Below are 20,889 nucleotides of genomic sequence, written 5' to 3'. Positions count from 1 at the left end.
AAGTATCTTAATGTTGACAATAATTAAGCTACTGTGCAAGACCTTATGCCATATTTTGAATACGAAATACCTAAAAAAGAAGGGATGAAAGTGCAGATACTACTGCTACTCTTTTGTGACCAATTATGTTAACACAATTTGATAGATGTGTATTGGCTCAAAGAACAAGAAGGAAGACAATAAAATAATCAAGAAAACAACAGATCTAAAAAAGCAGAACAAGTAAAATAGTATCCCTCCAGTAGGGGGAGACATACCTTACTGCAAGAGAAAAAACCCGCCAAAAAACATCTAGCAGCGTAGAAGAAGACACGTTTGTCCAATCAGACGCAGTCCGGCTCTAACCGGAAGAGGTCCAATTCATTTCACAAAAACATTTGGAAAACTGCTAAAAGGTTTGTTCCAGCTGTATTCAATTATTCCATATTGAAGTCACGTAATAACGCGTTAAAAAACTATATCAGATGATTTAAGAAAACACGCTCATAGGGTACAGATATTTAATAGATGAGGCATGCTTTTTATTTTATGTAAAGTCTGATGGTTTTCTACTGATACAATTATTTCTCCTTAACATTTCATAGAAGCCCTATGAAAAAAATATGTATAATACATAATACACTGTCTATGTACTGGTAATCAGATCACTTTAATGGACCTTACTTTTTTTTTGCACCTGAACTTAATAAATTATCAGTTTTTCTGAATATGGGGGAGAAATACTTTTCTGTTGTAGCCAGTGCATACATCTTATATACATCACCTTTTTACATGTATCAAATCACAGCAAGACATTTGTGTTTTGTTCTCTTCTGTCTTCTCATCGCAGCATGTCCTGTAACAGCAGTGTTACCCGGGTTAACGTGTCCTCTGTGGGCCAGGCGCAGAGGGTCCCAGTCCACCTCCTGCCCTGTGAGATTGAACACAATGGGCCGGCCCAGGTCTCACAATACCTCACTGCCACCACCAAAGACTGCAAACTAGGTATACTCAACCTCTCTGACAGTAGACCAAAGCTGACTGTCACTGGTCTGCTATTTATAGAAAACAACGATGGAGATAAAAACAAATGCAATTTATCCAATGTCAGGATGGTCAACATATTAACAGAAGGCCTAAGTTATTTTTCTTATCAAAATAAATAAAACGGCATAATTATGACCATGTATAATCCACAGCTTTTAGAAAATGATTGAGGATGCTTTGATTTAGTTAGTCACAAAGATTGATTAACAAAGGTGTATCTAATGTTTTCAGTAAGCTGAGCTCACTTAAAGACATAGAAAGCAAACATAGTGAAACCACTTCCTCAAAATAGTATAAAACAGATAGGTAGTTTCCATACCCTTTACAAAATCCTGAAAGCAGAAAACAGAATATGTAAATTTGACACAAAAGAACATCATAGATAAAACACTAGGAACTAGACTGAAATGCCGAGTGGTCTGCAGAGCTATGTTTTATGTGTAAATGTTGCAGATATCCTTAGAATATATTCTGTTCTTGTCTTCATGATTTTTATTCTTTTGTGTGACGGAACATTAAGTTGTTGGTCAGGTGACCTTTAAAACTTTGTTGCCCTTTTTTTGTAACATAGCTTAACATTTTTTACCACATCATTTTTTGTTTCTAACTACAATCCTTTGTACATTTTTCTCCTTACAGAGAAGATGGTATCATTCAGAGGGCGTGGGTTGAAGGGCCAGGAGCTCAGCTGTCCTCAGGGCTACACTGGCTTAGTGCTGAAAGAGACCAACAAGCCCGGCTCTGACCAAGAGGTAAACATCTGACGCTGACCCGCAGTCTGGTTCAGCCAAACATAAGGCAAAGCTCTGATTGCACGGAGGATAACATCTGATTTCAGTTTGGTAACTATTTTGTTATTATGTGTACTTAAATGTGTGTTTTCAGGACAGGACAGTGAAGGTATCATCTGTGTTTGACAAGCTGACCTACTGGAACCTGGAGACGCCACCAAACTCTGACGATACCGTTGTGATGGCAATGGATTGGCCAGAGTTGGCTGAGGCGGTGAGTTGTTCTGTTTTGTAGCCAACTTTACAGAAGGCTGTTAAATCAAAGACAAGATCAATTTGTGGCACCCAATTAAAAGTTTCTTAGTTTAAGTAAATGAAGTGTCCTGGAACACTGATTTGTATTAGGTGTGATTCAAAGCGTCGTCCAGTTGACAAAATGTACTAACAATAGTGTTAACAGTAACATCTGTCCCATAAGTTCAGTTCATCGTTTAGTGCTGTTAAAATGAATGAAAATGAATTGTTATTATAATGTTTTCCCTGACAGATCCACGGGCCAGTAGAAGACTGAAGAGAGAAAAACGTACGAAGGATGGCGTGTCCTCAGCGTGTCACGAGTGAACATTTTAAAGTTGACTTGCAACAGACAGTGAAATAAGTGCTACAAGTTCAGTGTAATTGTGTTACAACTGAAGAATAACAAATGTTTATATTTTTGTATATTTTCTTTTATAGTGAAATAAAAATAAACTAAAGGGTAATGTTTAGTGACCAACCTGTGTGATTTTGTGATTTACTGAAACGGCAACATGAACACAATGTTTTACTAAACAGTGTTTATTCACAAATGGACCTTTTTAGATTTTGCACACAATGACTGAACTCCACCTGTACTCAGAACTCTTTTATGGTAAGAACCATTACATTATTATTATTTTAAGTACAGAAAATGTACTTCCAAAACATGTAAAATGGCGTTGAACAACAAATTCAGTTGACAGTCATTTAGGCACATTTCAAGTATAAATGTAAAGAGGGGGCTGAATTACTGCATGTAAAAAAATGCTCAAACTGTATAATCTGTGATTATGGCAAAGGTCACACAGGCAATAAGGAAAGCTAAACACAAACGGGGAAGAGCCCCACACTTCACGTCCCCACCAACTGCCATCCTACTGCATTTTGGCGTAAAGTTTGTATAGTTTAACATTTAACATTTTCAAGCAAAGACAATGAAATGTTGCAAAATCATATGTTAGGATAATACAGAGAGTGCTATGCTGTATGGCTGCCACTGTGTTATTTCTGGGTCAGCTGTCTATTATGAATGATTCCTAAACGAAGACTTCTTACTGCATCTAAAAGAAGATAAGGTTATGAAGAAACAAGGTAAAGGACTTTTGGCACAGTTGATTTTCTACTTCATCAGATATACTGTACATAACTTATGTTCATGATGCAGCTTCTTTAAAACTGATGCAAGGAAAAACTTGTATTATAAGTTATAAATTAAAAAACGTCTGAGTTTTTGCAGGGATTTTCTTTGTAGATGTCCTTTCTGTAAATAAAACAGGAGACAGTATGGTATCACTTTACAATAAGACTACCCTTATAAAGGATTCATAAAGGGTTTCTAATTAGGTTGTAAACACTTTATTAATCATTAAGAACCATTTATAAACCAGTTCTAACATAGTTTTCATACATCAACACAGGCTCACTATTTGGCAAGATAACTAAGCCTTATATTGGCTACCTAGCTTACTTCGTCTTCTTCATCAGCCAGCATCCTTGGTATCTGTTGTTCACTGAGTTGATTCCCCCCGTTCCATCTTGATGTTTCTTGGCATCTCTTTATGACCATTTATTTACGAGTTACTAACATTTATAGTTGCCAAAAGAGAGCCTTATTGTAAAGTGTGAAACAAATCACCATTTATTAATGAGTTACTACCATTTATAATAAGGCTTAGCAGTACAGATAAATGTGGGTTCACTATTTGGCAAGCAACCGGTCACAGTTGCCCTGTTTATCTCATGTCTTATAAAAGCTTATTAATGATTTATAAAGTGTTCACAACCTAATTAATAAATGAATTACAAACTATTCGTAAACCCTTTATAAGGGTAGTCTTATTGTAAAGGGGTACCGACAGTACAATGCTACAATAAACTTTGCTGGTAGAGTCACACACTTAGTAGGCAGTCGTACACATTACAACTCATGTAACTAATGAAATTAAAAACAACAGCTTTCTCGTATTTGTGTTTTGAGTTGAAATAGCAAACACTTAAAGTAGGGAGTCACAGCTTCTGAATATTCTAACAACTTTTATGTTTTTGATAAAAGAATGTACCTACAAAAACGTAGTAGTAACAATGTTTTATTTGCTCTGATGTGGATAGATTTCCCGCAACTTCAGATCTGCCGGCCAATAACAGCATTTCATCTAATATTGGGCCAAAGTCAGTAAAGAGGAGCGGGCGAGAGATGGCTGCAGCTGAACATTTTTGAAGCTGCTATCATGAACGTGTTGAATGAACTGGACTGGACCGAATTTCAATTTGGGTGTGGCAATGTCAAGCCAGATATAAATATTATTTTGTATGTTTTTCACAATATTTATTATTATAGACCAATCAGGTAATTGATTAGAGAGTAATCGAGAAATGTAGAATAAAAGTTATGATATTAAGGTTAAAGGTGGGGTAGGTAAGTTTGAGAAACCGGCTCGAGATACACTTTTTGTTATATTCCATGGAATGCTCTTAACATCCCGATAGCAATGAATATCTTAAGTGCTTTGACAAAAAATCCATAAAAAAATGTCATCTGTGGAAGCCGTAGTACTGTAAAAAGCACGACCAATCATTTTAGCCGGCCTGGCTAAAATAACTGGATGGCCTACCTGCCTGTCAGCCTTCCATCTATCTGTGCACAGACTTATCTCGTGCCCTCATTGGTCATGTGCGCGTTCGTGTGTGTTGGAGGAGGGGCTCTATAAGGAAGTGGCAGATTTTTTCCGGTTGTGTATTTTGAAATTCTAGCGCACTCGAGCTGGTTTCTCCAAAATGACCTACCCCACCTTTAAGGTATGTGTGCATGAGTATAGAAATATAATAAGGTGTGTGTGTGTGTGTGTTAACTAAGAGGTGGTGGTAGTGGTGGTTGTGGTGGTAGTGGTGGTTGTGGTGGTTGTGGTGGCAGGGAGGGGTCCATGTCGGCCTTGCTGCGTTTGGCTGGCAGTGAGTTGTCGTGAGCTTTGCGTATGTGTCTGTACAGGTCCCCTGATTGTGTGTAGCTCCGGTAGCAGTAGCGACACTCATAAGGACGCTCGCGTGTGTGCACAATGGCGTGGCGCCTTAATGTGTATGTACATGAGAACGTCTTTCCACACACTCCACATGTGGGGACGTCCTCCACAAAGTTTCCCATAGTGTCCTGGAAGTCCTGGAAGTAGGCAGGATGCTCCGAATGCTGCTGGGCTGTGGATGGAGGAACCAAGGGGAAGGAGGAAGTGTCCTGTGAGGAAGGGCCGGCACCAGAGGAGGAAGAGGAGGGAGAGAGGGGAAAGGAGTAGTCATTTGAATGAGAAGCCATTTGTGAGAGACCCTGTGGATGGGAGGAGAGAAACTGAGGGCTGTGCAGCTCCTCTTCTTCCTCATACTCATCGTCTACTTCCATAACTGGTTCCGCTCCCTCCTCTAACTCTTCATCAGATATAACAATGGCCTCCACTTTTATGTTCACATTCTCTCCATCATTGTTGTCTGTCCTCATTCTGCCCATAAGAGGGTGAGACCTTTCATTTGTAGTGGTGGGTGAAGCTCCCATATTCCCCTCAGATCCTCTAAGGGTTTGTGTCCGAGTAGCCAGGTGGAAGTCCGAGCTTTGGCGTTGAAGCGACATAGTGTTCTGGATTCGAATTTGGGGGAGTGTACGCTGTGTTGGCGAGTGTGTTGGGTTGCGTGCCGTTAGGGCTGATGTTTGGATTAAATTGACCATCTGTTGTCCTCTGCCTGATGTACCCCTGTAGTCAGCCTCTGAGGGTTTCCTTACAGAGACATCACATGCCAGTCGGTGATCGTCCTGTAGGAGGCTGGTGGAGAAACCGGGTCCTGACTGGGAATAAGCAACCACTGACCGACTGCTAGCCTGGCTCACTGGCACCACGGAGGAAGAAGATGAGGAGGGCTGCTGGTTATTGCTGTTGCTGATGGAAGAAAGACAGAAAGAAAGATATAGTGTAAACAGTGGAGAGATGCACCGATCGTCAGCCGCTGGTGAAAACCGTCCGCTTGCCAGCTGCTTTGACTCGTACATTACATTTTTCTATGGTGAAATGACACAGCTAGACATGAACCACTTTAATAAAAACAATTATGTAACTTAGTGCAAACATATTTATGTATTCTGTAAATTTGGGGGAACAATCTCAAGGTTTAAAAAAAAAAGTGAATCAGCCACCAAAGTGCTATCCCTGGATCTACACTTAACAGGTTTTTTAAAAACAACAAATCAGATAAAAAGGTATTCCAGTACACGGAGGAACTCCTTTTAAAACAGTATGGAAGTTACAACAGACTCATACCTGTATGTCTCAGTGGTGCTGCAAGGGCTGCAGAGTGCAGACCCGTCACCATGACCTCCGGACCCCGACCTGGAGTGACCTCCCTGGGCAGACCGGCCTGTTATGAGGCCCTGAATCAGTTCTCTGGTGGGGGCCAGAGGAGATGCATCCATGCCTGGCTGTGTGGTATCAGCGATGTCAGGGCTCAGAGGAGTCTGAACTCGTGCTTCTGAAGACCCCGCCCCAGTCCTACTCTCAGACTTTACAGATTGACGCCTCTCTGTCATTATACACACTGGTAAGTATGGTGCTGCCATGGCGACTGGATCCAAGAGATGTCCTGCCATGGCCACCACTGGCTCAGCTCCACCGTCCCCCCCACCCTCCCTCCCTGTCTCTATTGCCCTTCTCGCTCCAGTGCTTTCTTCAGAGCGAGTGCTGTCAGCCTCAGCCAGAGGACCCCGTCGCTGCAGTCGTTTCTTGCAGACTCTTACAACCTCATTCATATGCAGAAAGCTTGCAGCTGCCAATATGTCCTCCACTGGTGGAGACTCGCCCAGCTGTAGAACGCCTTCATAGACAAAGTCCAAGAGCAAGCTAAATGCAGCAGCCGTGACAATGTCGCTGTCGAGTGTGACAGAGCTGCTGCTGCTGTTTCCACCAAGGACGCCTTGAGGATCTGAGTAGAACATGTGGAAGAAAGGTGAGCAAGAGGCCAAAACAGCTCTGTGAGCCAGGAAACGGGATGAGCCCACCAGGACGGTGCAGTCACAGAGGAAGCCCCGCTGGCGCTGGGAACGCAGAGCTGACAGCAGCTGCTGAGAATGCTGGGGGAACTCCATCACCTGAACATAAAAGAAGAGAAATAAAGAGAGAAAGCAAAGACATAAGAATCAGGTAATCTAAATTCCAAATACAAGTCTCCCCCCTTACCACCAAGGGTATATTACCATGTAGAAAATGTATGCATTATTTTGGACAATATTTAACATTAATGATATATTTGTGCTCAATGTTGACTGTTTTCTGAGTGTGTTCTTACTTTTAAACTATTAAACTGTCTAAGTTTAAAATTCAGTTTCCCTTCTAATTAAGAATTTTAAATGTGTACAAATTAACCAATGATCAGTTGATGTTGAAGAATCAAGACACAATGGCAAAGCAGTGAAGACAAAAATGAATGAGCCAACCAAATAGAAAATCAAAACGAATCATAGGTTTGGAAAATCATAAACCTTATCCTTACTGGGAAGACCTGTTGAGTGCACTCAAGGTTCCTGCACACTCGGCCAAAGTAGAGGACTTGTAACTCTTTGTTGTACTCAATCTGTTGTTAGCCCGTTAACCTGGCCTCAATGTAAAATAAACGTCTGCTAGTAAACCAATAAACATAAAATCGACATATATAGATAATAATGTTTCTTGGCACATGTTGGGAAATAAACATGTTCACATAAAGAAGTAGGATACTTACAGAAGGTAATGTTCTTTCTCCTATTGATTATTATTGACAGTAAGTCAATAATAAGTCATCACAACGCATCTAGATCTAACGTAACGTTTCCATGACGACCTGCTCGAAGTCTCCAGTACACTGGCAGGCCAGCTTCCTCTTGTTTTGTTACACTTTAAAGACGACAGCCAATGGCATGCAGTTGAGAAAAACGAATATGGCAAACAGCACAAAATGAATCATAGAAACCCCATATTTTACCAAATGGCAATATTATCCAGCTCTAGCTGAACTATGCTAACATTAGTTAGCCAACTAAGCCCAACCTCTGTATGAAATCCAGCACCGGTAGTCACAGCAACCGCAGTGTTTTTGTTTTGAGTTATATCATCATGAGGTATAAGTTACCGTAAAATGACAGCATGCATTTGGGGTTGTGTTTTTTTTTAACGATGATATTATGAATATTGTTTTACCTGCAGCTGCTGTCTGATGTTTTCTTCCAGGACAAAATGCAGCTTTCTTCTTCTGTGGTGCCGCCGGGACACCGGAGCTCCGCCCGGCCGCCACAGCGGCACCTAGAAGCGAATAAAGACAAGAACAGGAAGTGGGAAGCTGCACGGTTTGTTTACATGAGTTTACTGACAACGAGTGTGATCCTGTGTAAAATTACGAGTAATGGTCTGAATATCTTAGCTTACTGCATTTAAATGGACAGTAGTGGAAGTGTAGGAGGCGGAAGAAAAGCAGGCAGAGGAGGCAGAGGAAGGAGAGGAAATCGTGGGGGAGAGGTGAGAGATTGAAGCCCTATACATTGGGATATTGACCTCTTAACAGTTGAGGGACTGGTTTCTGACTCGTGGTATTGGGTGTCATAGCAGTCAGGATGAATGGTTAGTTATGGTAAAGTCAAGGTCCTATATTTAAACGTCCTATATTTACGTGTGTGTGTGTGTGTGTGTGTGTGGTGGTGTGGTGTGTTGTGTGTGTGTGTGTGTGTGTGTGTGTGTGTGTGTGTGTGTGTGTGTGTGTGTGTGTGTGTGTGTGTGTGTGTGTGTGTGTGTGTGTGTGTGTGTGTGTGTGTGTGTGTGTGTGTGTGTGTGTGTGTGTGTGTGTGTGTGTGTGTGTGTGTGTGTGTGTGTGTGTGTGTGTGTGTGTGTGTGTGTGTGTGTTGAATAATCGCACCTTGTCCTAATGAAATAGACACAGCAACACGTGTGTTCCAGTTGTGTTCCTGCTTTTCAAAGGCCACATGTTGTTAATAAATTATTGCCTGTGTAACTATATTGAATTGCCCTTTTTTTTTTTAAATGTAACCTGGGTTGATTAGTAACTTGTTGGGCAATCTGATTACACTACCTAAAACTAGCTGGAGCCTTAGCTCTGACTGATGCCTTGTCCCCTACCAGGGCAGAGATGTTCGCCTGTCTAAATCCTTGTCCTATGCTCTTCGCCATGGAGCCAACAAGATGGATCTTCAAATAAGTTCAGGTGAGCTGTGTCCCTTCAACTTTAATATATCAAATGAGAACCTAAGATGTATTTTTCCATTCAGCATTTTAAAAACAAATACCTATAATCATCTTTGTTTTTGGATTATATTTTTCTCTCAGCATGATTCAAACAGACATCATAAACAGGAATTCTGAACAAAGACTTGTTTAAAAATGTGACAGTTGTCACTATATTTGATGCTTAATTTTATAATGAATTCAATCATGCCCATAAATCCTGCCCGCTAATAGTTTTTATCACACATGCTTTACATGTATTATCCATTTGGATTTAGAGCCATAGTAAAGTTCCTTATCCTCAACTCTGACCCTCGTAGATGGCTTCATGTTTGTGGAGGATCTCCTGGCTCACACGCAGTTCAGCTCATACTCACTGGAAGACGTTGAAAGAGTTGTGGCCACAAATGACAAGCAGCGCTTTAAACTTCATCGGCTGGAGGACGGCCGGCTCCAAATTCGAGCCAGTCAGGGGCATTCAGTACAAGTATGGGGCTTTTTTAATTTAATCAGCAAACCAGCATGCTACGATATTCTATCCCCCTGGGTAAATGCTGAATTAATCAATATTCAATTTACACCAGAATTGCTTTTAGATAGATTTAGTGGACCACCTAACTTCAACTTCAATACATTCAAGGTACTTTCTTTAGATGGGAAATTAACTCTGGGAGATCCCTTAACAGCTTAAAACACAATTCCATTTTGTTCCACAGAGTGCATACAAATGTTTTAAACCAATTTTCACCTTCAAAATAAAAAAGTAAATCTAATTTTCAGATGACAGATGCTGTTAGTCCTCTGACAGCCTAACAGGAAATATATAATTAGAATCCTATAAAATCAGGTTAGGTAATTGTTCAAAAAGACATTGGAGAATAGCACTACCTCTGTTGCTAAAATTCATCTTCACTTTAATTACATTTTACTCTGTTTGATTATGTTATATTTTTCTTGTTTGTTGCAAAGATTAACATGTCAGCAGAACATGAGATGTATACAAACCCTCATTGGCCTTGGACTGCCATCTAAAATGATTCAATTTGCCAAATGTTGTTGTTTCTGAACATTAGAACTTGATCTGGTCACATTTTTGTATTGTGTGTTAACACTGGTTGCATTGCTGTGGGCAGGTAATGGATTTGGAGCTGAAACCGGTCCTGGCTGGTTCTCCAGACTGCCCCGCTGAGGCAGTTCATGGCACCTACCTCCGCAAGTGGAGCTCCATCCAGCAGCAGGGCCTGAGCCGCATGAGGAGGACACACATCCACCTGGCCCCCGGCCTGCCTGAGGAGGAAGGGGTCATCAGCGGTAAACAATGTGTGTGTGTGTGTGTGTGTGTGTGCACGTGTGGGTGTATGGTTGTCTGTGTGACAGAAAGAAACCCATCTGAACATTGAGATAAATAAGTTCTACAGTTTCTAAACCACATGATACTATTTTATATTAAATTGACTTATATGTTATAACATTTATTCAGACAAATGCTGAGTACCATTCCCTAATCATATCAAATATAGCTCTGAAAAAAATTAAAAGACCACTGCAGCATTATCAGTTTCTCTGGTTTTATTATTATATATAGATATGTGTTTGAGTAAACATTTTTTTTGTTTCTTTTTTGTTGAACATTTCTCTGTGTTGGAATTCAACAGACACTGAATGGAATGGCTGCCATACATGTAGAGATTGAGATTTAAGAAACATTTTGAGTGGTCTCTTCATTCTTTCCGGAGCTTTTATTGCCTTGCTTAACCTATTAGTACACACACGTAAACTTTGGTATCAATCATACCACTGTCAGTTTATTATGTAATTGGTCTACACATTTTCTTGTTTATTTTTATTCTATTCTTATTTAAGCCTTTTTACCTGATATTATTTATTCATGTTACTTTCTATAAGATACTTATAGGTTTTCTGTCCTTGTATTGCTGCAACACCTGTATTTTCTCGCTCTGGATCAATGAAGGTGTATCTTAATCTCAATCTTAATTTCCCCACTAGGAATGAGGGAAGACTGTGATCTTGCTGTGTATATTGACGTTCCCAAAGCTCTTGCTGGTAAGCTCCACCACTAATGATTGCTAGTAACCACTATGCTTGATGTTGTCTTTATGTTTTGTCAATAAACCCTCTTACATGTGTTTTATGTATGTATACGCAGACGGTATTGAGTTTTTCTGGTCAGATAACGGTGTGCTGCTGACTGCAGGGGACGATGAGGGAAAACTAATACCTAAGTACTTCATCCGTGCCTTAAGACTGAGACCTACAAGTAAGAAAAAGTACCACATTTCACCAAACACATTTCATTTGATTATTTGAAAACTTTGTGCGAGGGTCATTCCCTTCACTAAAGTCACTTTCCTCCTGTGTTACAGGGAGTATCATACCACTGCAGTAGCATCATAGGATACTGCTCTGTCATTGGCCACAGCAAGACTCACAAGGTTCAAGGTTCAAGGTTCTTTATTGTCAATCTGACATAGCTACAGAGTAATTATGCAGTTGAAAATCTTATGTCACAGGCTTCTCCAACAATGCAACATAATAACATAACATAATAACAATAAGAGCATGAGCAATAACCATGGTTTGTTTGATTCTTATCCCAGTTCCCTTGGTAACATATGTTGCTTAGCAGGAGCATACTAGCATCCAATAAGCTTATTTTCATTAGCAATAGGACAATCCATGGAGAAATCATCCTAAACGGACAAAATTGTAAAACTTTTGATTTTAGTTTCATCATTCAAAGGATCAGGGCAGGTTTAGGACAGTTTGGAAATGTAACACTAGTTAAAAACAGACTGCTTGCAACATCCAGCTCTACCTTTTTAAATGTATTTTGAAGACATTTTATAAGTGTGGTTTGTCCCTTGACTAAATATGGATAAGCAGAGGATACAGACACTGTGGTTTAATGTAACGGACAGCTGTAACAGTCTTGTGAGATATGAACACACACACAGCATGTTAGGCGAGATAAATGGTTAGAAGCTTCCTGTGGAAGAAACAGCAGAAATTACCCCGATAAGCTGCAACCATGAGGAGTAAAGACAACACAGAATGAAAAATGAATTGCTGTATTTACTTGAATAAATGTTTATTAGTGAAAACAATGACTATTGGCATGTGTTTTTCTACGCCTTGTTTTAATTATTGGCAGTGATATTGTGGCTGCTGGCAATAAGACTGCAGCTCTTTACAAAGCAAGGATTTCCATCCTGAGCGAAAAGGAAGTCTGGACGCTGCGAATCGAAACAGGAAACTATTTGCTAGCTGATGCAACGGTTAATTTTACATTTTCATTAGTTTGGTTTTCAAGCCTGCTGAGACTGGTTCTGATGTCCAAAGCAGTTTGAACCAGCAACAGTCCATCCTGAAGTTAAGAGTCAGCATGGGAAACACCTTGAGTCTTGAACTGTCTGAACATGTTGTCCATCCACTATATCTGTGAATGTGTATAACATAGGATATATAAAAGGATAGACTGATAGACACAAGATCAGAAACTTATTTAGAATTATCTTTGACCGTTTTTATGTTTTTTTCTATTCCATAATGTGTCCTTCTGTTGAGGCACACAGAAGACCTTATGTGGGATTATTTTTGTGTTTTAGTTAGAGAGCTTCGTGGCCACCAGTCAGCTTGTAGAAAAGCTCTTCATTGAGCGTGTCACTCTTCGAACGACTGCGTGTCGACATGAAAATGTAGCCTCCAATAAACTCGTGAACAATTTTGCAGTCGGCGGTCACGCAGGCGAAAGCAATGTTGATGTTGCCTTCAAACTCTATGGCCACCTAGAGGAGTCAGAAACATATAGAGTATATAAAAGAAAAAGTAGATATAAGATTCCTTCAATATGCAGGCAGATTTTTTACATTTATTTTAGGGAAATTACCCAACTGTTGCTCTTACGGGTAATGTTCATGAGTTCACTTTCAAACAACGGCAGCAGGATTTAAGGAATATTTTGTGGAAAACTGGGAATCAAGTTTGATATTTGATTTCTCAAGTTCTGCCTTAAATTAATTTGACCTTGTGTGAAGTTATTACAAAAATCACAATAGGCACGATTTTTCAAAGATACCCTTTGAGCAGTTAAACCACACATAGGAAACCTTAGTGGGAAAATATCCAAATAATAAACTTTTGTAAGGTCTGTTTAGCTAATTCAGTAGCACACATTCCCTGGAAACCAAAGTGTGAGATTGTGCATACTGCAGACAGAAGGTGGATCAAAGCTATATTGTCACCTGTCGTATGTCCCAGTTGACATTCCACTGCTTCATGTTGTTGTAGCGCCAGGTCTTCACCACATCCCCCACAGCCAGGTCGATACGGATCAGACGGTTGGGAGCAATGCCCAGTACCTCGTCCTTACGACTGCCCTTAAACCTATTTAGAAAAAACATCTTAATCTTCTTTTCACTCAAAATCTAAACTGTTGATGCAAAGGTCAAACTTTAATCCTCAATTCAATTCAATACAATTCAATAACTTGCTAGATCATTGATGTGTTTTCAACCCTTTCAATCAAATTGACAATACTATTATTGATAGTGACTTGAGCCTAGTGACGAGCACACTGTTCCTATAATTTTTAGACAGGAGTTTAAATCTTAATTTATACCAATGGAAGTTTTTAGATTTTAGTTGGCTTTATTTTCTTGCTGTTAAATGTTGTTTTAAATTGTGTATTTATCATGGCTTGTGAGTGCTGTTCTGTTAAAGAAAGACTGAGGAATGTAAGTAATTGCTTTATGTTGTGCCTTCATGGTCCTAAATTGATGCTAACAGGCATTTCATAAATTCTGATTGAACTTTACCTGACAACGACGTATGAGAGCCCGAAGTCTGGCAGGGCTTGCCAGATCTGCAGGAAGCGCATCACTGCATCTGTCAGTGAGAGCTGAGCCACGTTCTGGTATGCATCCAGGATACGAGGAGTCAGCTGGAGCAGCAGGCACAGGGCAAAGGGTCAGACGTTAGTATATTTCTGCTGCCTCATAAACACAATGGGCAGTAGTTTCAGCTGCATAATAGTTCAATTAGCTCAATTGTGCAAAATCACTGTTCTGCTGTCCAGAAATTAAAGGACTACATCAGTTTACAAACTCCACACAACTTATGCAGTATCATTTAAGTTACATTTATTCACACCATGATAACCAAACATACATTTCCGTTAAACCGTTACTTTTAAAACACTTTCACAATAAAAGAGAGAAAAGGCATGTGTTTATTAATTAGCAACGTTTTGCTGTGGTTTTAACTCTGCCCCATTAACTTCAATTTGATTATTCCTTTACCAGGGAGGTAAATCGTTTTTTCTTCAAGAATAAAAATTAGCACTTGGTGTGTCATTTTTATACATATTATCATTTTAGAGGAAAAGTACTGTCATTCAGTATATTAGATTTATAAATGATGGATTGGTGTGATCGAATAAAGTACTTAGCTGTAGCTACCTGCTGATAAAATGAGAGTATTACATTTACTCTTTCTTTTTTGAGCCTACATCGAAGTTCCACTTCTCCTGTACCTGTTTGGCTTTGTATTTCTTATGGTAGCGTGGCGACACCAGACTGTGAGGATTGATGCTTTCATCGTTAGCATTTGCGTTGCCCTGGGAACCTGAGCTGGTCTTCTGCATAGCCAGGAAGGAGCGGATGCTCTGGATCTCACTCTGGAAACTGCTGTCAGCCAGACTTTTGCCTTTGGAGGCCAGTCGACACCCAGCCATCCACTGAGCATACTGCTGCTCCTGGAGGGCGAGAGACAACCGCAGAGAGAGAGTAAGGTGGGGAGTGACAGATTACATATCATTAGGATTAAGTATGAGACAAGATAACTTTCGAAAAAATTGTCAATTCGATTATTGTCACAATGTCAGGGATTACCCCAGGGTTTCCCACACATAGACTTTACTTGGGCGCCGCCAAGGTAGGCCGCCAAAGTATATTTCGCCCATCACATTTTTTTATTACTAATTTAAAGTACTGTATGGCACATTTTAAAATTCAATGATGTTTGTGTTTGTGTGTGTGTGTGTGTGTGTCCTTACATTTTCACAGCGCAGATAGACCTCGTTCATGCCCTCAGGCGCTGGTATCAGGAGTCTAATTAAGAACTTCTGGGCTGTCACGTTAACGTCCGGAGCCACCTCACATCCTGTATGCAGGATAAATATCAAACCACTGACCAATTCTGAAATGTGACATTTATGGGATTGAAATAGAATTGAACCCGACCACTTGGTCAGACTTCTCGAGTTTACTGCCCACGCCTGAACCTGCTGAGTCATACTCGCAGTTCATTTTTCTGTATTTATAGGATAACCTAATTCACTTTTCACAGATGGAGGATGAAAACAGACTTGAGAGAAGCACCTTCACTTTTTATCATAGGTGGAAAGTTCTGTGTACGTTTATGTGTTGATGTTGATAAGCAGTGATGTTACAAAGAGGTGGATAAACGGATTGCTAAAGTATGTCTGCTACTTAATCAGCCACTAATCTTTAGATACATATTGATAACTAATGACACATTATTGGTAACATAGCAACAACATATCCTAAAAATATAAAATACAATTAGATATTCAGTACCTTTGAGGTTAATCTGTTGAATGGGCTCTCCAATGCTCTCCTCTTTGCTCTTGAAATAAGAGATGGAGGTATCCTGGAACTTGAACCAGTACTGCTTATATCCTTTAAGAGTCAGCCTCTTTGGCCTGAAACAAACAAACACATTGCTCAGGCTATGTACTGACACCGATTAAAAAGGAAAACAAATCAACTATGTTTTCACTCTATTTTAACACACACATCACATCTAAGACAAAAGAGGCAAACATCTGTTATCCTCCGAAGACCTGGTAATTTATCGTGTCCCCTGTTGGGGAAATGATACTGACAACTTTATTTTAAACACCATGCCTGCAGTTTATTTCAGTTCTAATGTACTGTGAAAATACCCTTTTGGGCTAGTGATCACACATGGGAGTGCAGTTAACATAGCAATTGTTATGTGCTTTGTTTAGTTGTTAACTTTTTTTTCATTGTGGCGAGAATTGAAAGATAAAACACATTTTATGGCAGGGCAGTAAGGGAGTTAAGTGATAGAGATTAAAAAAATCCACAGAAACAAAAAAAACCTATCAAGGCTATGCCAATGGATGTTTGAAAATGTCTCTCACCTGAATATCTTCAGATAGTCATTGAGTTCTGGTGCAGTCATGTTTTCCTGGATGAAAGACAAAGATGTTTTTTCCATCAGTAAACAAAATACTCTTCTCTTGCCTTCTTATTAAATGTATTGTTTTGTGAATTGTTAACATTCTTTCTATGTTTTGACATGTTGAAAAAATAAAACTGACTCTCAGTGACACACAAGTAAATTCAACATGTCTGACCAGCATCTCGGAGGCGGAGCTGCTCTCTCCCTCCATCTTGACCTCCAGGGACTGCAGGGCAGACTCCAGGTCGTCCATGGCTGAACTGGAGCTCAGCGCCTGGGGCTCCGACTCAGACACCTTACTGATGTGGTACTACAGGAGAGGAGAGCAGAGGTGGAATGTAACTAAGTACATTGACTCAGTTATTCAACTTAAGTACACTTTGGTATATGACAATAAAGCCCTTTGAACCTTTGAGTGTTTCTTCTCGTACCTCTTCTTCTTCTCCTCAACATTTGAGAGGGAAATCCACTACTTCACTCCACCAACAAATACTTTACAAGTTTTCACAAAAAACGAAGAGTTTGGCTTTAAGGCCAGATTTGTTGACAATTGTTTGAATCACTTTCGTTTAAAAAAAAAAAAGAGTAATTTCCAATATCTTAAATGTGAAGATTTGCTTTATTTCTCCATTGGATAAAAGCCTCAACTAAATGAAATGTGATCTACTTTCATTTTTATTATTTTATTGATTTAATTTTCTTTTATGTATCTGTTGAATTGAATAACCTGATCAAAATTAAACAATTATGAATTTATATAGTATGTCATTCACAAAATATGCATATGCACATTGCAACATTTTAATTCCTGTAATTTGTGACTTTTAAAGAGTTACATGAAGGAAATGCCCACTTCCTTAATTGTATTTCTGGACATTTAGCTGTTTTTAATGTGTGTGTGTCTGCCTGTTGACACACATTTGGCTTTTCAGTAGCAGTGTTTTCTACCTGTAGAGCTCCAAACAACATCATCTCCTCCTCGGTGCAGTCGATGTCCTCCAGCAGGATGGCCCAGCGCGCCTGCTCATACAGCTGGGTCAGACGCACAACATCATACTGCACAGCCAGAGAAAATAGGAGTCAAATCAAGAGTGGAATGGAATGACATATACAGACTGTATCTATAAAAACAATATTTACACATAAACACCTTAGGATCTATATCATAGAAGGCAAAGTATTTGAAGCGAAGCCAGACTCTGTCATTTTCTTGGATGCCCTGCTGCATGAGACAACGGGATGAGTCCAACCACCTTGGAGGGAAAGAAAATAAGTATATGACCAAGTCAACAATAATTACTTTCTAATCAATAAAACCCCCATTGTGTCAGACCTTTTGGTAAAATGGTTTGCATACTAATAGTTTTGTTCTTTTCTCAAAGGCTGGAGATTTTTCGACCAAGAACACAGAAATGTATGAGGAATTGTGAAATAATGTAATGTAATAAATGGACTTGCAATCAACTGACAAATAATAGCAAACAATTTCAAAGACTAATTCACCATAAGAACTCAAAAGTGGCCATGAAAAGGACAACAATGATTTTCAAATAAATGATGTACCCTCTCCAGTGTTTGACTTTTTGGTGAGCAGTATTGCAGGACCTGTTGTCAAGCGGTAGCATGGCTGACTCAGATCCAAAACTTGCATTTTCAAGTCATATCTGGGTCAATATTCCTATTTCCCCAGATCTTTGTAAAGGACTATGCCATGATATGATATATTCACAGACTGCCATTGTCCTTGAAAAAGCTTTCCAAACAGATATGTCTGTATGCGTACCTGCCGTTGATGTGGGCCTTGTCTACCACGCTGGCTGGTCGGAACTGCTTGGTTATGACCTCGGGGGCAGGGGGAGGCTGGGTGACTGACAGCATCTTGTAGATGGCCTCCATCTGAGGTGAGTCGGCAAAGTGAGCAGGCATGCCATTATACAGACAGGGCCGGGATGCTGTAAAGCAAGTGTCAAAGGGTATAGTCACATTTAAAAGGGTGGTCAGATAGTGGAGGTCAGGAAAACAGTCCGACATCTCTAATATATGAAAATGTTGTTTTGAAGTCTATTATTCAAACAGAATACTTATTACGAATACTGAGTGCAGCTGCTGGATGAGCAATTACATAATTTTGGCGCGCCATGTTGAAGGACATCTCATTTCTCTAAATGCACATCGAGGACCGAGGATCGAGCTGATAGTGTTACGTTATTATGCTGTGAGTGCTCTCATACTTGTTTGATTCTGAAATTGTATATATTTATATAAATATATATATATACCTATATATAAATATATGTGTGTGTATGTCCGCATCTGTAGCCTGTTATTGTCTCATTATACCGCACTGTGAATGAATTAAAAGTAAATATATAAGTCATCATGAACACAGTTCTGTCCATCAGACAGAGTGCTGCTGTGCCTCCTGTCATCATTAATGGACGTCTCTTTAAAATGACCGCTCAGAGGAGAGGATTTCTCATTTCTCTAACCGCCTGCTGCTTCCCCTCCTCTCTCCTCGGTTCCCCTCCTCGGCTCCTCGGCTCCTCCGCTCCTCCGCTCGCATCTCCTGTGGGCGGGACTAAGACACGAGGATAGGAGTCGAGGATAGGAGTCGAGGAGGGGAAATTAGTGAAATGAGAAAGGCCCCTTGTCACCTAAATCTCCTCCTAGAGCACCATTAGCCACGTTCACACCGGAGTACTTTTCCTCGTATTTTTCGCGTTTAGTTCCGTTAGTACCCCTTATGTCGCGTTCACACCAAAAAGAGTAGGCTACTTCAAGCCGGGAACTTTTACCCCCATTTTTAGTGCCTGCTGAGAGATGGTACTTTCCTGGGGGAAAAAAGTGCCCCAGTTCTGATTGGCTGGGCGAATTGCAAACCACGCCCCGTAAAACTCTGAAATGTTTTGTAGAGCCGCCATTTTATTATCCTCGCATTAGCATTATTAGCATTAGCATTAGCCCAGCGCACAAACGCAGAGAGACTAACTTATGGCAACACAAAATAAAACATGGGAGCGGTGGAGATGAGGAGGTGTCGGCGTTCTGGCGATTTACTCAGAAGGCTTCAGTAGAAGCTGCTGGGAGTCCCAGCAGCTTCTACTGAAGCCAGTCCCCAACTCCGGGGACTTCCGGCCGGGGACTTCGGGTGGCAGTATACGCCGTGAAGTGGTTTGCGGCCTGCCAGTAAACCCAAAGCAGAAGAAGACGAAGTGACGTCAGCGGCTCATTTGCATAATCTTCCCTCAGGGAACTTATTCCGGTGTGAACGCGATCTGTACTAAGTGCCCTGGGGTAATAAGTGCCGGGGCACTGAGTGCCGGCACTAAGTACGGCAAAGTACTTGGTGTGAACGCGGCTATTGTGTTATTTTTTAATCAATCATCTCTCAGAGGGGCATGGCCAGCAGCTGCTCATTTGCATTTAAAGCTACAGACACAGAATCAGCACTTTTGAAACAGGGCTGAAACAGAAGGGTTTAATTGCATGCTACAATGCATGAGCTGTTTGGTATTTCGAGCCAAACACTTTAGAGACATGTTTTGTATATAAGAAGAAGATGAAACGTCTTCTTTACTTAAAACTTAACTTAACTAATGTGTATTTAAAAAAGAAGAATAGTTTTGGCGAAAACTAAAAGGTACCATGGGGTGCAGGAATTTGTTTTGGTTTCAAGACCCTGGTTCACGGAGGATACCAAAAAAGTCCTAGAAAGACAAGGTAAACTTAACTATGTGCATTTAAAAAAGAGGAATAGTTTCGGCGAAAACTAAAAGGTACCATGAGGGTCAGATTAGATTTTTCCAAAGGGGGGTTCGTTTAGCATGAAACACTTGAAATAACTAAAGGACTATGAGTGTTTTTAAATGCCATTTTATATTGTTGCTTTTAAATGAGTGTTTTTAAATGTCATTTCATAATATGTTTCTTAATGCTCTTAATGTCTTTCATTTTTGTAAAGCATTTTGAATTGCCTTGTGTTGAAATGTGCTATATAAATAAACTTGCCTTGCCTTTCCCAAGGAGGAAATTCAGTTTACACACACACAGTTTTACACTCTATACAGTTTTTACAGATAGGTTGCACACATGCATCTGGCGAGGTGCCAGAGCGAAGAGGCTGCCAGTCTCGCCGGCGCCATGGAGCAGTTGGGGGTACGGTGCCTTGCTCAAGGGCAACTCGGCAGGGCCCAGGAGGCCAACTGGCACCTCTCCAGCTACAAGTCCACACTCCATATTATATATCTGAGACCTATAGTATATTGTTGAAAAAGAGTATGCCAGGGGACCTTTAAGCCAGACACCCCATTTATATGATATTATGACTGATGTTTTGTACACTGTAGTGG

General features: G+C 40.3%; 4 protein-coding genes across 5 annotated transcripts in view; 2 read left to right on the top strand and 2 right to left on the bottom strand.

The window, feature by feature from the left end:
- Nucleotides 1-314: 314 nt before the first annotated feature.
- Nucleotides 315-2,462, top strand: rnaseh2c (ribonuclease H2, subunit C). The gene is made up of 5 exons (XM_034137833.1): nt 315-395; nt 830-984; nt 1,666-1,778; nt 1,912-2,031; nt 2,305-2,462. Exons 2-5 carry the CDS (start codon nt 831-833, stop codon nt 2,326-2,328), a joined length of 411 nt encoding a protein of 136 aa, XP_033993724.1. The 5' UTR covers nt 315-395; nt 830; the 3' UTR covers nt 2,329-2,462.
- A 2,315-nt stretch (nt 2,463-4,777) lies between these two features.
- zbtb3 (zinc finger and BTB domain containing 3) lies at nt 4,778-8,328 on the bottom strand. The gene is made up of 3 exons (XM_034139024.1): nt 8,258-8,328; nt 6,350-7,173; nt 4,778-5,971 (listed from the first exon to the last, which is right to left on the bottom strand). The coding sequence occupies exons 2-3, from the start codon at nt 7,168-7,170 to the stop codon at nt 4,900-4,902; spliced, it is 1,893 nt and encodes a 630-aa protein (XP_033994915.1). The 5' UTR covers nt 7,171-7,173; nt 8,258-8,328; the 3' UTR covers nt 4,778-4,899.
- Nucleotides 8,329-8,367: 39 nt separating this feature from the next.
- trpt1 (tRNA phosphotransferase 1) lies at nt 8,368-11,859 on the top strand. 2 transcript variants are annotated; one of them, XM_034139051.1, is made up of 7 exons: nt 8,368-8,572; nt 9,191-9,272; nt 9,613-9,779; nt 10,426-10,603; nt 11,300-11,356; nt 11,460-11,570; nt 11,655-11,753. In XM_034139051.1, the coding sequence occupies exons 1-7, from the start codon at nt 8,492-8,494 to the stop codon at nt 11,705-11,707; spliced, it is 729 nt and encodes a 242-aa protein (XP_033994942.1). In that variant the 5' UTR covers nt 8,368-8,491; the 3' UTR covers nt 11,708-11,753. The 2 variants fall into 2 exon arrangements, with proteins under 2 accessions (XP_033994942.1, XP_033994951.1); XM_034139060.1 differs by having other exon boundaries at nt 8,369-8,572; nt 11,677-11,859.
- A 525-nt stretch (nt 11,860-12,384) lies between these two features.
- fermt3b (fermitin family member 3b) overlaps nt 12,385-20,889 on the bottom strand; it is an 8,911-nt gene continuing 406 nt past the window's right edge. Inside the window, exons 2-12 of the mRNA XM_034139038.1 lie at nt 18,324-18,492; nt 17,691-17,793; nt 17,489-17,596; nt 16,716-16,850; nt 16,500-16,546; nt 15,910-16,034; nt 15,366-15,472; nt 14,844-15,065; nt 14,128-14,252; nt 13,555-13,696; nt 12,385-13,098 (exon numbers count right to left, since the gene is read on the bottom strand). Coding sequence (XP_033994929.1) covers nt 12,919-13,098; nt 13,555-13,696; nt 14,128-14,252; nt 14,844-15,065; nt 15,366-15,472; nt 15,910-16,034; nt 16,500-16,546; nt 16,716-16,850; nt 17,489-17,596; nt 17,691-17,793; nt 18,324-18,466 — 1,437 coding nt within the window. The 5' untranslated portion in view covers nt 18,467-18,492 and the 3' untranslated portion in view covers nt 12,385-12,918. The remainder of the gene's footprint in view (nt 13,099-13,554; nt 13,697-14,127; nt 14,253-14,843; nt 15,066-15,365; nt 15,473-15,909; nt 16,035-16,499; nt 16,547-16,715; nt 16,851-17,488; nt 17,597-17,690; nt 17,794-18,323; nt 18,493-20,889) is intronic.

This window comes from Trematomus bernacchii, unplaced genomic scaffold (assembly GCF_902827165.1).
Source record: "Trematomus bernacchii unplaced genomic scaffold, fTreBer1.1, whole genome shotgun sequence".
Classification (NCBI taxonomy): domain Eukaryota; kingdom Metazoa; phylum Chordata; class Actinopteri; order Perciformes; family Nototheniidae; genus Trematomus; species Trematomus bernacchii.
The sequence above is the reverse complement of the archived record's forward strand: the minus strand, read 5'-3'. Positions and strand labels throughout refer to the sequence as shown.

What these genes read in the sequence shown, in the direction of transcription:
- rnaseh2c (XM_034137833.1), top strand. Translation starts at nt 831, where the DNA reads ATGTCCTGTAACAGCAGTGTTACCCGGGTTAACGTGTCCTCTGTGGGC. An exon ending in AGCCCGGCTCTGACCAAGAG is followed by an intron (nt 1,779 to 1,911) that starts GTAAACATCTGA and finishes GTGTGTTTTCAG; the next exon opens with GACAGGACAGTGAAGGTATC. An exon ending in GGCCAGAGTTGGCTGAGGCG is followed by an intron (nt 2,032 to 2,304) that starts GTGAGTTGTTCT and finishes TTTCCCTGACAG; the next exon opens with ATCCACGGGCCAGTAGAAGA.
- zbtb3 (XM_034139024.1), bottom strand. Translation starts at nt 7,170, where the DNA reads ATGGAGTTCCCCCAGCATTCTCAGCAGCTGCTGTCAGCTCTGCGTTCC. An exon ending in AGCACCACTGAGACATACAG is followed by an intron (nt 5,972 to 6,349) that starts GTATGAGTCTGT and finishes TTCTTCCATCAG; the next exon opens with CAACAGCAATAACCAGCAGC.
- trpt1 (XM_034139051.1), top strand. Translation starts at nt 8,492, where the DNA reads ATGGACAGTAGTGGAAGTGTAGGAGGCGGAAGAAAAGCAGGCAGAGGA. An exon ending in GGATCTTCAAATAAGTTCAG is followed by an intron (nt 9,273 to 9,612) that starts GTGAGCTGTGTC and finishes TGACCCTCGTAG; the next exon opens with ATGGCTTCATGTTTGTGGAG. An exon ending in GTCAGGGGCATTCAGTACAA is followed by an intron (nt 9,780 to 10,425) that starts GTATGGGGCTTT and finishes TGCTGTGGGCAG; the next exon opens with GTAATGGATTTGGAGCTGAA.